General features: G+C 33.6%; 1 protein-coding gene across 2 annotated transcripts in view; it reads right to left on the bottom strand.

Annotated features, from left to right (window-relative positions):
• Window positions 1-4,224: 4,224 nt before the first annotated feature.
• Window positions 4,225-14,085, bottom strand: part of fam3c (FAM3 metabolism regulating signaling molecule C) — a 48,815-nt gene continuing 38,954 nt past the window's right edge. For both annotated transcript variants that reach the window (XM_028813097.2, XM_028813090.2), the window contains exons 5-10: window positions 12,278-12,401; window positions 11,930-11,988; window positions 9,940-9,990; window positions 9,782-9,866; window positions 9,441-9,567; window positions 4,225-7,824 (exon numbers count right to left, since the gene is read on the bottom strand). In XM_028813097.2, coding sequence (XP_028668930.1) covers window positions 7,735-7,824; window positions 9,441-9,567; window positions 9,782-9,866; window positions 9,940-9,990; window positions 11,930-11,988; window positions 12,278-12,401 — 536 coding nt within the window. In that variant the 3' untranslated portion in view covers window positions 4,225-7,734. The remainder of the gene's footprint in view (window positions 7,825-9,440; window positions 9,568-9,781; window positions 9,867-9,939; window positions 9,991-11,929; window positions 11,989-12,277; window positions 12,402-14,085) is intronic.

The following is a 14,085-nucleotide window of genomic DNA, read 5'->3' as shown; positions in this document are numbered from 1 at the left end:
ATCAGTCCAAGACAAAGCAATTTAGCCAGCTTTTCAAATCAGTCTTCCTGTGGTATGGCACAAAATCTTAAGGGGTTTTGCAACACCTTCAGGAAGACGTGATAACAGATAAATGAAAGAGGGTCATTGGTAGTGCTGCTGCCTCACAGTAAGGAGACCAGAGTTTGCCTCCCTGTATGGAGATTGCATGTTCTCTCCAGGTCTGCATGGGTTTCCTCCCACAGTTGAAAGACATGCAGGTTAGGTGGATTGGCAAGACTACATTGGCCCATGTGTGTGCATCTGGCATCCTGTCCTGGGTTTGTTCCTGCCTTGCGTCCTATGCTGGCTGGGATAGGCACTAGAAGACTCCAACAATCCCGTTCAGAACTGAGCAGGTTAGAAAATGACAAGATAAATGGAAATCATGACAAATAGACAAGAACAGCATTAACCTAAGGTGAGTGTGTGCTGAACAAGTAGCACAGCGGAGTAGGTCCTATGCAGGGTGTTAGTAACATATAAAATAAACGAAGCAGCACATATCTAAAAGAAAAATGAAGAGGAAATAATGGGTTGGATGGCTTTCCCAATTTTCTCCATCCATTAATCCATGCTGGGTCATATGGACCTCTAGCCTATCTCAGCTGCACATCAGGTGCGAGAGAAGACCACATGATGTGCTCACTACCACATGGAAAAGGTACATCACCAGCGTGGCAGGGTGGGAGCTGCATTTTCTCTGTCGCCACAGCCCTAAGATGGGAGATTGGCCATCTGATTATTGGAAACTAACTCTGGGATGGCCTCCGTCCCTGTTCAGGGCTGTAGGTTGCTTCCCACACAAAATTAATTCGTATGTGGAATTAGTATATTCAGTAAAATGAATTAAGAGATGAATGTAAACCTTCATTTATAGCACTGCTTGTAGACGTGAGGCAACTGTTATGAACCTTCAAGGGATGAAGAGGGAAACTGCATGCATGAAAAAACACACTCATCCACCCGAAAAAAAATCAAAACAAAAAATCTTCAATTCATTTAACAAACATTCCCTACAAAGATAAATGCTGTCCATGGTAGAAATAATGAACCGTAGATATCATTTAATGTTGTTCCTTAAATTATAAATTATTTCAGCCTGTCTGGCAAGCAGATAATTACCACATTGAGGCCTGCATTACATACATGGGCTACCTTTTTATTTTTGTTTTTATCGTTGCAACTATAAGCAGATCAATTTTAACTGACAATATTACTCACAGGCGAGACCTTGGCTGACAATCCCAAAGGTTCTAACCATGGAAATGCATCTCCAATTTAGTATCCTGGTGGGCAAGTTTAATTTACATATCATGGAGGCATTCAACTTTCATGTTGAAAGAAGAAGGTTGCAGCCCTACGACCCTCAACGTCAAGTCAGAAGAGGAATCCTTCTGTACTCTACTAGCCTGGCGGTCTATCAATTTGCCAGAAAGATCCTGGGCAGCAATGTTGCCTGTAGCCACCTTGGGCATGGGGAAAAAAGCCTAGTAGTTACGAGATTTTGAGGCTGTGAAACAAAAGGTTTAGGAGTCTTCATGAATCTACCGGTAAACCTTTGAAATGGGTGGGCAGGACATTAACCACACTACTCAGGAAAAAGCCGGAAAATAGTCTCCTTGGTAAAATGGGACATCAGTAGGGCTGGGTCCAATTTGTGGAGGACAGAGCATTGGTAAAGGTACAAGGGGGAGGATGCTTAAGGTACTCAACATTTTTAACATGTTGTGGTTAAAATTGCCTTTTCAGGGTGCTCAAAACATTTCTCAGCTTTCACAGGAAAGATTATATCAAGGTGCTGGAAAAAATATTCAATCAAAATCCACAATCAGCATTATGGATGCTGGGCGGATAGTGGCATAGTAATTATATAAATCTACAGTTTAGTTCAGCATTTTCTGGGTAGCTGTTTACCCTGTTGGTGAATTTAAAGAGTCCACCGAGGGCACACTGGTACATAAGCAGCAACAATAACATAATAAAATAACAATAAAGAGGTTCACGTAGCACAAGATGAGCTCTGCTCACACGTTGCTAGACTTCAGCCTACATTAGGAATTGCGACATCTGGGCTCCCATAGATTGTGAGCTTCAAAACATTTATACCACCAACCTAACAAGGCATCTTTTAAATACATTAAAATTAAGAATACAATTATGTGCATAATACCCATTTGAACTATACAAAATTCAGGTAGGCCAAGATATAGCCATTCATCCATCAATTTCCAAACCCACTTACCCTGAATATAGTCACAGGGAAGCTGGAGCCTATCCCAGAAAACTATGAATGTTAATACTGCAAAAAAAAAAAATCATTACTTGATCATTTATTGATCAACGATATAGTCACGCGAACATGACCTGCAATTCTTACTTGCATGTCCACTTTCTCAAAATTTTTGGATTGGATGACAGAAAACAAAAACTACAAATCTGGCATAAGAACATATTTCTTGTTAATACTTCATGGCACGTATGTCCAGCAATTTGTGCATCTGTAGTTCATATTCTCAAAGGTACCATTTTTGAAAGTGACCTACATAATCAGGGCAGCCAAGTGCCATACGTTCTTCTTCCCATTGCCTATAGATAGTTTAAAAATGATGGAAAGTGCACAAATTCACTCACACCATTTAAGAATAAACAATGGCAAAAATTACGTTTTGTAATTAGTACATTGACCACAAAACATTAAAACTGGAGACGTGGTCTTGAACTTCAGTCCTGGAGGGCTGCAGGTTTTCATTCTAACCTTTTTTTTTTTGATTAGTGACCTGTTTTTGCTGCTAATTAATTCCTTTTCCTTTCATTTTATTTGACTTGTTTTTTTAAGATTTCTTTCCCTGAATTGCTTCATTTCTTTTTTAAATGGCACCCAAACAGAAATGAAATGTGAAGTTGAGTGAGCCAACGGAAGACCAATTAAGTCAGGGCCTCAAACTCCAACCAATTTCACTTCACGCCGTTACTTAATGAGGCGCCGATTCTTGTTGTTAATTAAACCCGTTCTTTAATTCCATGGCTTGTTGCTGCTCTGCAGACATTTCTGAAATTGTTGATTTTCTCTTTTCTAAGAGCACTATTAAAATGTTTTGTGGACCTGAACAGATCAACATTCCTGAGACCTTTACCTTTCTTTATTTTCAGATACTGTATGATGGACACAGTTTGCTGGTTATGTTTTGGCTCATTTTATATCTCGTTATTGTTTGGCTGCTAATTAAAGAAAACAAGTGGTCTGAGTCTTCAAGAGCAAGTCAATTACAATTAATTCAAAAGAAGTTAATTAGCAGCCTAAACATGTCACTAATTAAGAAAAAGGTTAGAATGAAAACCTGAAGCCACTGCGGCCCCTCAGGACTGGAGTTTGAGATCACTGACCTAGACGGAGTACATGAGTGTAGCTATTGTACCACCCACCTTACAGATGACTGTGCCAATAAATTCCTTTTAGGACGCCTTCTGACCAGCCTGCATGCACAGCACCTTGTGTACTGAACACTGCCGAAATATAAAATACGCCTCCTAGGTTAGCAATCACCTGGATTCCTTGAGCGATTTGGAGTTGAGTTTTCCCAAGAGTTGGCCTGGCACCCAACCCAAAGCATAGCCCCACCAATCCCAAACACTGGAGAAGACATTTGGCTTCATTTTTGATGAAGTGATACAACATACTTGATTAAAATTAAAAAATACTTTTTAAAAACCACGCTTATATTAAGTTAAAAAGTGTACCAAAAAGTAAAAAATAAGTCTCTCATACATCACTCTCCAAATTAAAGGTGGGCACTTTTGCTAAGATTTTAAGAAGTGTTATCTGAATGTTACTTGATGAAAAGCACACACGCTTTTATTTTACGCTTAATATTTTATCACTTTCTTTAATATTTCTATCCGTTACTAGCACCATTTATTGGTGAAATCTTGAAGTATTCTTCATATGAAAATTTCATTTCTTAATTAACAAGGGTTAATTGATCAATTAGTGAAACTGATTATTGATTCATGTATTGTCATCGTAAGTGAGTAAAATTTCAAGTCATTTGGACAATAGGAAGTGGGTTAAATATCGATTACAAGATTTGTACCGGACAACAAACAGGCGAAGTTTAAATAAGCGTGGTAATAATAAAAATAACTAATATGTGAATTAGATGAACTATTTAATACCATGGACACAAAATAAGCATAATCCAGCAATTGTATATATACAGAATTTATTTACATATTCATTTTTTTTACATAATAAGAAGCAAAGATTTGCAACCAAGTCGTATGAAAATACAGGTGGTAATTCTCAATTAAAAAAATAACTAAAATAAAGCATTCTAGATCATAAAAATAAGACAGCATTGAAAACACCCTTCGGTCAAGTAAAACCAGATATAGCTCTACTTCTTCATCTACCACAGAGCTTTGGTTAAAGACTAAACATATTCTTGCCTTTTATGTTAGAGGCTACATAGCACCCTTTTGTACAATGTTATTAACACAATTATTACAGGTTTTCAAAATAAATCTTGGTATCTGCAAACTGTAGAAATGGAATTTTCATTTAAATTTGAAATAAGTAAATAAAAAGGGAAAAAAAAAATCTAACAATTTCAAATTCCCTTCAGAATGGATAATAGACTATCACCAAAACACATTAAGACGCATCACTTACTAACTGCTTATTTGAAAATGAGCATTTATAATTTCAAGCAAGCGCATTATTGAAAAATTTACAATGCATCAAATGCAGGCTGAAATACTGTACTATGAAAAGTATTTGTAAATTAGTTACAAACTATTATTAAGTGCTTTGTCCTTCATAATTAAAGCTGAAACCAACTAATTTGTTAGAAAATCTCAAATGCAAACTTGACGATTACAAAGAGTAATATTCAGAGTTTTGCAGTGGCTAACTGTAACCTAAACTTGTTGAATACTGTTCTACACCTGCCACGCCGGATGTGCTATGCAGATAAAATTAACTTATGCTTATACTATTAACAACATCATTGAAATGAAGAGTTCAACTGACACACCTTATTAAATTACCTCCTGTGTTACCAAAAGTGCTTTGCTAGTTCTGTAGTTTACATATTTGTGTGTTTGCTAAACTTGTACAAATCCAACTGTGGATACAAATGCATTTAACTCTGTGGCCTGTCTCTTAGAGATGAACAAATAAACGTGGCTTTACTCAAAAACAAATAAAAGTAAATTCTTGAATGACCACAGAGTTAAATTATTAATTGCATTGGGTTGAACGTCCTGTCATTTTATTTATATTCATCTCCACAATTTGCCTAAGATAATTAACCACTGGATCAAAAAAGGTTTAAAAAAATAATAAAAATATATATATCAATAACTTCATGGTGCACTAGCCTCACCACAGGACAGATACATAAGAAAAACAGAACAGGTAGAGACAGCGCAATGAAAAGATTTAACTTGTGGCAGCTCAGGTTCAGAGTCTCCAGTACCACAGCAGCATTTCATGAAAATGCACCATAGCTTTATATACAAAACGACATGTACCAAAAAATGCTAAAATAGATCATGAAATCATGTCATTTTAAACAAAATATTTTCTGGTCTAGAAAGATTCAAAGAATACCATAAATTTCACAATCTGAATGAGACAAGTCAAGTAAGGGCTGCAGAAACAGTAAAATGCTACCACCGCTCTTCAGCTTGCCAGTTCACAGGGGTGCAATACTTCTAAAGCAGCAGTTTCAATTCAAGCAAATGTTCACCTAATTTAATGAGATGTTTTAATTTTGTGAAGCCTGAAACTCAACATAATTATTCCTTTTCCTCATTTTTTTTTCCTTGATTCATTTATTTTGAGTATCTGTTACAATAATATTTAAGGCATTGTTACAAAAGAATATATACAGAAAGTGATCTTTGCCAATAAACATTTTTGATAGGATTGTTGTCAAATGGTAGGTGCAAGAAACAAATCACTTTACATTATAAAATGCAAAATGAAAGACATTTTGCAAGTATTCAGTACTTTCTCAAGAAAGTTGGTTTTCCTGGAGAATGAAAGGCATTTTAAATGACTTGCATTGTAACAGCGGCTTTTCCCCTTGCCATAGACATCCCAAGCACTAATGTGGTGCACTTCTTTTAATCATATGTGATTCTAGCTTAAAGACAGAGAGGAGAAACAGTATACAGCTATAATATACATATTTCTATAACAGTCACCTACATGGCAGGATATTGTGACAAGGAGGAAAAAGCATTTTTCCAGCTGAAATGACAGAAAAGCCATCATTTGATGGACCTATAACAGAATATTTTTTAAAACCTTTCAAATTCCTTAACTGCAGGTTTAAAAAAAAAAAAAAGATACCTGAAGCAGAGTAGGTCTCTCAGAAATAAACAGAGCATTATTGCTGATCTAAAGATTAGTATTCTGTTAAGATTACATTTTGCAAGAAAAAAAATCAAAATCCAGATGTTTTCCAGTGACCAGAAAATCAATTTTTAAATACATTTTTGCTCTGGTTTTCTTTTTAAAACATAAATTAGTTCATAATACAAAACTAGAGAATACTGAATCAAGCTTTCAGTATGTCATAAATGATGTGGTTATCAAATGACCAATTGCTCATGCACTCTCCATCATAAAACTGGTTTACTGAACATAGTGCACCTTATACAGCATAAGAGCAAGTACATACTGTATACAGAAATATAAATATTTTAAACAAAACAGCAAATATCAGTGTTCAGTGACAAAATTTGAATTTATTATTATCTATCCTGCTGCTGATTTGCATTACTGATTAAAATAGTGAAAAAAGTGTAATTTTCCTTAAAAAAAAGATTTTTTTAATTAACATGAGCAAACATTACAATCGCTAAATGAAAACGATTAGTATTTTCATCTAACCTTCTGAGAATTTGACGAAAAAAAAAAAAAACTTAGAAAGTTAAAAAATAAATAGAAATAAAATTTTCGGTAGAACATAAACCTCTCAACTATCTCTATGAATACTTGTATTACACTAAACACTTCTAATATTAATAAAACTAAGGTCTGAAACCAGATTCTGGCCAGAATGTACATAAAATTGTGTTATTGCCAAAAGACAACTGTAGAGCGAACCTAACGATAATTTAATTAGGTACTCAATACAAACAATATACCTACATACCAGTCACCAATATACTCTCTAGCTTTCAAGTAAATCCTGCAGCAATATACCCAAAGCAGTATATACATATCTTAAAGTTGGGATTGCTCTTAGTTTTTATTTTTTTATTATTCATTTTTACCATTTTTTTCTACAGTATAAATAAAACTAAGTGACTGCCGTTCCAAATATACATGTATGGATGTGCAAATAGAGCAAAATGTTTTAATAGATGATGTTTAACGAGATGTACTGGTTTTGAGAATTTTCATGTGTGATCATTCTGTGTTTAAATGCAAAACTTTCATTATTCAATCAAAAACTAACAGCTGAGAAGAATGTACTGACAATGTTACAAAAAACAGTAAAAGCCTTCAAACAATTACTATTAGTAATTTTTTCAGAAGCTAATGCCTGTAGGACATATAGAGTGAATCTTCAGCACTGATAGTAACTTCCTGCTACACTAGTTTGTGCACACTCTGTCTCTAAGTCCTCAGATGATTTTTATATAAATACACGAAAAATACACAAAAAACACACTATTTGACATTCTTACACCAGAATTCTAGTCTTGTTTCTGAGGGATGCAACCTTCCATTTCCAAAACCTCTGGCCAGCCTTCATATTTATTAGTGTCTCTATTATTTTTAATATGCTGAAAAGAAAAAAAAAAGTCAAAATGATCTGTTACAAATGGCAATTACAAAAAAAAACAAAAAACTGAATGTCATATAAGCAAACTACAATGAAAAAAGAACGCAGGTTTTCATTTTGCCCAAAATTCATCCCCCACACCAATGTTACAGGGAACAGAAAAAACAAAAAAAATCAATTTGACTGACATAGTGCCACAGGTGAGCTCTGTCAGCACTTTACTATTTTGCTCTGCTAGTGAGATTTATTTTGAAGAAGAGATAATTACAACATTAGTAAAAGTAACCATAGAGGAGCTATAAATTAATCTACCGAGCATACCCTCTTTAGTCATGGATCAATTAAAGTAATTCAGGATTTTGGCTTCAGACTAAAGTTACATGCATGAGGAGTTTTGATTTTGAGTAGAAAATATTTGTGACAAGTCTATATATCACCACAGTGTAGATAAATGCTAATAACAGAAATTTGTTGGGTAAAAGAGATATAAAATGAACTATGTAGCAATGCACCAGTAATACAGTCAACTGTGCCATTTCCCTGGATAAGTATAACATTTCTTAGCTTGTGGGGCACATAATTGTTTAAGCTGAGGGTGATGCATTTTGGGATAAACCTCTCTGCCCTGGAAGGCATTTTAAATTGCCAACTTGCATCTTTTGATTGGCATTCTGAGAGTCGTGCAATCAAGGTGAGTACTCAACACCTACAATAAACATATTTTGGTAAAATGACTTTAAGCAAGTAGTTTACATAAAATACTTTTAAAAATGAAAAATGTTCATTAAAAATAAGTGTTAAGCTTTAAAGAAGAATATTTTTAAGCACTCTATACACACATTCTGATGTGTAAAGAAAGGAAACACATGAGTCAGTAAAAGGCTTAACAAAGGCATTTCCTTAGTTTGTGCAGATTATTAAAGAGATGTTTACAATTTAATTGGGTACTCATTTAAGCAATATAATGGTAGGGGTAAAACTATTAACAGGCAAGCAATTCAAATATTTTTTTTTTGAGCTAGACAAACGGTGTTTGGCCATTTAATGAATGCAATGTCAGAGGTTACACACAAATAACTACCTCGAACTCCAAATTAAAAGAATGTGTTAAGAGAACCTCTGCCACCCTGAACTGCAATGCATAAACACAATATGAATTTCCATGCAATGTAAATAGAGTTAAACATGGGATTATACTGCTTTTAAGTATCAGACTGTTGTGAGAGATGTTATAAATGTTGCACAATATTATTCTTTACATGATGTACATTTCTGTACTTTTTCACTGTGAATGAAGGACATGCCTTTAATAATCACACAATAAAAGAGACAATTTCAGAAACAGAAAGTCTTGGATATTTAGATGGGAAGTTGTTATAAAATAAATACAACTTTATACCCAACTTTTTTTTCTAGCTAGGCCATGTCAAATTGAACTGTAATTAATGAATGTTGTTTATTAGTGGAACATCTGATTTTAAATCAACTAGGTTTCTCTAACTGACCAAAACTAAGACCTGTATCTCTCTATTTGCTAATGGCATCCGCTAAAGGGGCAACTAACACAAGGTAATTAAAAACATTTAATTGTTAAAATATTTCTGGAAGACAATTTACCTGTTCAAATGGGCTTTTTGTTTTAATTCCTTTCCCTCCAACAAAAATCCAATTGTCCCGAAAGGCCAGAGTGCTAATAGTTGAACTACCTAAATCACTTAACAGCTTTCTTGCTTCATCATTTAGCCTGCAAAAATAAATAAATAAAAACTTAATTTCAAAATCTGCAGCAAATATAAACAATTAGAAAATAATTTCTATAATTATCATCAAAATACTTATATTCATTAAAAAAAACTTTTTTTTAGAAGACATGGGGTGAGTTTTTTAAAACCAAATATTTTTTAAAAAGTCCAGAATTTTAATTAGTAAATAATTAATATTTAAACATATATACTTACTTAGTAGCACCATCATCAAAAGTAGCAATTAATACAATTGTTCCTTCCTCTATTGTCTTGAGGAACTCAATTAAAGGCTTCACATCTGCAGAGGAAATATTCATTACAATCTCCAATATATCTGGCAAATAAAACATCTTAATTTAAAAAAGTCTTACCTCCAGCCCACATGTCATAATATTTTGTATCTGTCAAGTCTCCAGTTTTCCCTTAAAACAAAAAAATGTTCCCAAGTTAAAACTGTATTATCCACAGTAATGAAAAACGGGGAAGGACTATGTAAAGAATTGACTAGATTCAGAGGGGCCATTACAGTTAACACAAGCCAAAAATAAGTGATCAAGTATTAACAAGCAATTTATATTTGAGACACAAAATGCACAGTTAAAGTGCACATTGGCATCTTTTATTTCTAGATTTTTTTGATTGTTCTTTTGTTTTTGTTTTTTTTTTTTAAAGATAAGAATCCCGAATTATAGTTTCAGCCTGTGCCTTTGCATTTGGAGCATATTATGTACACCACAGCAAAGACAATGATATCTTCAGAAAAATAAGACGGTCAATAGATCTTAATTTGCAATCACATACTTTGCCTTAGTGCCTAAACTTTACAAGGTAATTTAAAAACAAGAACAAAAACAGAAAACGTTTATATAACCTGTAAAGTTACTAGGATTACATCATAAAATAAACCTAACATTCAGAAATCCTTATACAGGTTAACTGGTAAGATAAAATAATATTAACTATAAAGGAAAATGCAATTATATCTACCCATCTACTTCCTAAAACAGTTTTTTAAAGTGCAAGCTGCCATTCACAAAATGATTTGCTGGAAGAAATGTATTTAACAATATTTTAGATAAAATACATGTTTGGGATATTGTGAGCAACATATGGATTAAGCAGTATGAGTGAACAGATTTTTTTCCATGGACGTTTTCATATTGTTTGCTGCTTACTCAGTTTTGGTTCCTCCTTTCTACACAAAAACATGAAATACATTTTTTCCCCATTAGTCCTACAAACAACACAGGGTTAGTAACAGATTTTTTATATAAAATTTTAAGATGGAGTATTTAATAATAATAATAAAAACACAGGTTGACTATTTCACATGCTTATAACATTCTGCTTCCAATCTATTGATAAAGAGGTATTTCTTGAAGTTAACTGTGGACTGAAATATTTTCCACTCCTCTCAACGCCTGAATCGATGTGTCCAGCATCTCAGCTGCCACTACAGGCACTAACCCATGTATGTTAACCAAAATTTAATTATTCTTATTATTTTAACTAAACACTCTCTTGCCAGGCAATTTATGTCTTGAATATATCTTGATATTTTTTTTAGTTATTTATTTTTATTTTTTTAAAGTTTAATCAACCTTCCCATCCATTTACTACCACACTCTTTCAGTCCCGGGTCACCGGTGAGCCTACTGCTTTAGTCAGAAGCGTCAGTTTAATAAATACACTTGCTCCATTTATTTTTCAAATCCATTTATTACCTTATAGAATCTCATGAAACCACCTATGCGGGACAAGAATAACAACACAGAAAGAACACTAGTGTACCACTAAGAAAAAAAGAGACACGTCTCCCATAAAATAAAGGGCCTGTTTAAATGCAAATATTCATGTTTTTAGGATGCAAGATAAAATCAAAATAATTAGAAAAGATGTACAAGACAGGGTATGTAGAAACTAAGTTTAATACTGACCAGGCCAGGATTTAAACCAAGGTCAAAAAGCTGTGGGATCAAGCAGCAGTCACCACAACCACGCAAGAATAATATAACGCTTCTTGAAGGACAGCTGTTGCAATTAATGGAAAATTCATGCTGGGATTGTGCTTTCACTATAAATGTTACAGAGTACAGCTTAAATGCACATAGGATTACTGATTTATAGAAAGCCCCCTTTTACAAAGGACAATGTCAAGGAGGACAAAGATTTGATTTGGTGAATCAGTTATTGAAATTATTACATTTCGAAAGTTATTAACTACTGTATATGTGTTATGTATTTACTAGACATAAAAAGCCAGAACTTATTCCCACCCAAGTTTGCTATTTGTTTATAATGTACTTTTGTTAAAACAGCAGTCCTGAATTGCAGCCGCAGTTGGAAGAAAGGCAAACTTACCATTTACTAAGGCGATATTTATCCCTCGTCCAACATTGTTCTTAACACCACTCATCACACTGGGAATAATTTTAAAGTAAACCAGTTAATGCATTAAGATTCAGAGATAATTCATTACATTTAAAACAAAAGTACAGTCAGTGACTCTGAATATATTTAGAAACAAACCTTTCATGTAAACTCCCACTACACAATTATTACTCAACAATTTAATATATACTTATTTTTTTGTTTTTATGCATTTTGTTTATTTTAATGCATTTCTATTTAAAAAAAAAAAAAAGCATGCTAAAAAAATTACTCAAAAGGCCTGCTGGGTAAATATACTATTTAAACTATTAGGCTTACATGTTGTCTTCAAAGCAAATCTTTGGCCCAACGACACTAGCAGCACCACTAGCTAATTTGAATGCAAAATGTTTCTCTGGGCATGCTTTGGAAAGGCCACACTTGTATCTTGGAGGTTTTGTAGCTGCAAAATAAATACAAATATGTATACATTAAACTGAATTTCCTTTTTCTTAATAAAGCATTATTATTTTTTCATGTTGTAGTAATTTGACTGGTTATAATATCTTTAAATCTGCCCATCTTTGCCCGAAATTTGTGAAAAGTTTATTCAATCATTTATTTCAGCTTCAAAGGTTCCTTGCCTTTTTAAACAATTCTGTTTGTATCAAAGTAGGTTCAGTTTCCACCTTTGTTTACCTGTGACTTAATACATTCAGATCTTGTCCTGAGCATCCAAATTTCAAGGGATGTTTTTCATAGTTTATCATTTTAATAAATGATTGAGGGGAAAAAAAAAAAATCACAATTTGCTTTATAACAAAATGATTCTTAGCCATTCATATTTCCTGTCCTCACAATTACCATAGTCCTCAATTTCAATGAAAAGAAAAAGAAAAATCGAGTACAGTAAAACAACTTAAGGTTAGTTAGCTCAAAAATCCTTCAAGCTAAAATTATATTATATTCATCATTGGCCTGAAACACAAAACAGCAAAGTTTCAGAGCAAGGTTGCCCCCTTGTGATCTCAAATGAAACTCACAATATATCTGAGGACCTAATTATTGGGGTGGTTGGGGCTGTTGTGATTGTTCAGTTTGTTATGTGTTCTAGATAATCCTCTGAAGATCATGTAAGAACAGATTAAAGCTTTACCAAACTGTAAGGGAATATATGGACAAATGTCTTATGTTTCAGTATAAAAACTGCCTTATTAAACTGTATTAAAAAATGTGAAGGTATCATTAAAGTGTTCTGTTTACAGCTCTGTGATGTCATGTGATTATATTCAGAGTATACAGGCAGTATTCTATTACATGCAGATCTGTAGAACATATTCATTTTATCAAGGGGAATGTATTAATTATCTTTAGTTCTTGCCTTGGGAGAATTCAAGACTTTATTTTTTCCTACTCAAGAAAATGACTAATATTTTGAACTAAAATTATGAGTCTTTTTCCCCCTCAGCTAATGGGTCAAAATTGTCCTCACAAAACACAGACTAAATTAACATTCACAGCACAAAAGGAGCATGTGAACTAAAAATAAAAACACAAAAAATAGTTTTGACGATATTAGGCAATGTGACACTGTATCTGTCAAAAGTGTTTACTTATTAATGCAGCACTTGTTTAATAATTTGAAGACTGCATGGTGGGAGGCACATGGCACATGAAGGACCCAAATAATAGTATGAAGTTTCTATAATGATATTATTAGAGTGCACAACTTAATCTTTCTCCAATGTTAATACTGCTCACACATACAAAAACTCAAGAAAACTAGCAGAAAAAGTATACACATTTTTAGTACAATGTGAACATTTCTTTACACTTTTCAAACCAACAAAGGCAACATTAAAATTATGAACCTTTCCCCAAGTTAAATATACAAATGGCTTACAAATTTTTAAATTTCACATCAAAAGTGGTCAATGTTTCTGACAATGGCACTGATTGCAGCATTATAAATGTACAAAAATAATGTTTTTTGTACAGTGTAATTAGCACTGACCTCCCCTGGGACAAGGCAAGCTTGCAGTTCTTATTGAGTTTTAGTTAAGTCTTTTCCAAACTTCCTGCATGAATTCCAGCTACTCTTTTGTAGAAACCTTTAGCAGGCCATCCACTCATTGGCACATTCACTA

Source organism: Erpetoichthys calabaricus, chromosome 1, assembly GCF_900747795.2.
Source record: "Erpetoichthys calabaricus chromosome 1, fErpCal1.3, whole genome shotgun sequence".
Taxonomy (NCBI): domain Eukaryota; kingdom Metazoa; phylum Chordata; class Cladistia; order Polypteriformes; family Polypteridae; genus Erpetoichthys; species Erpetoichthys calabaricus.
This window is presented reverse-complemented; position numbering and strand designations above follow the sequence as displayed.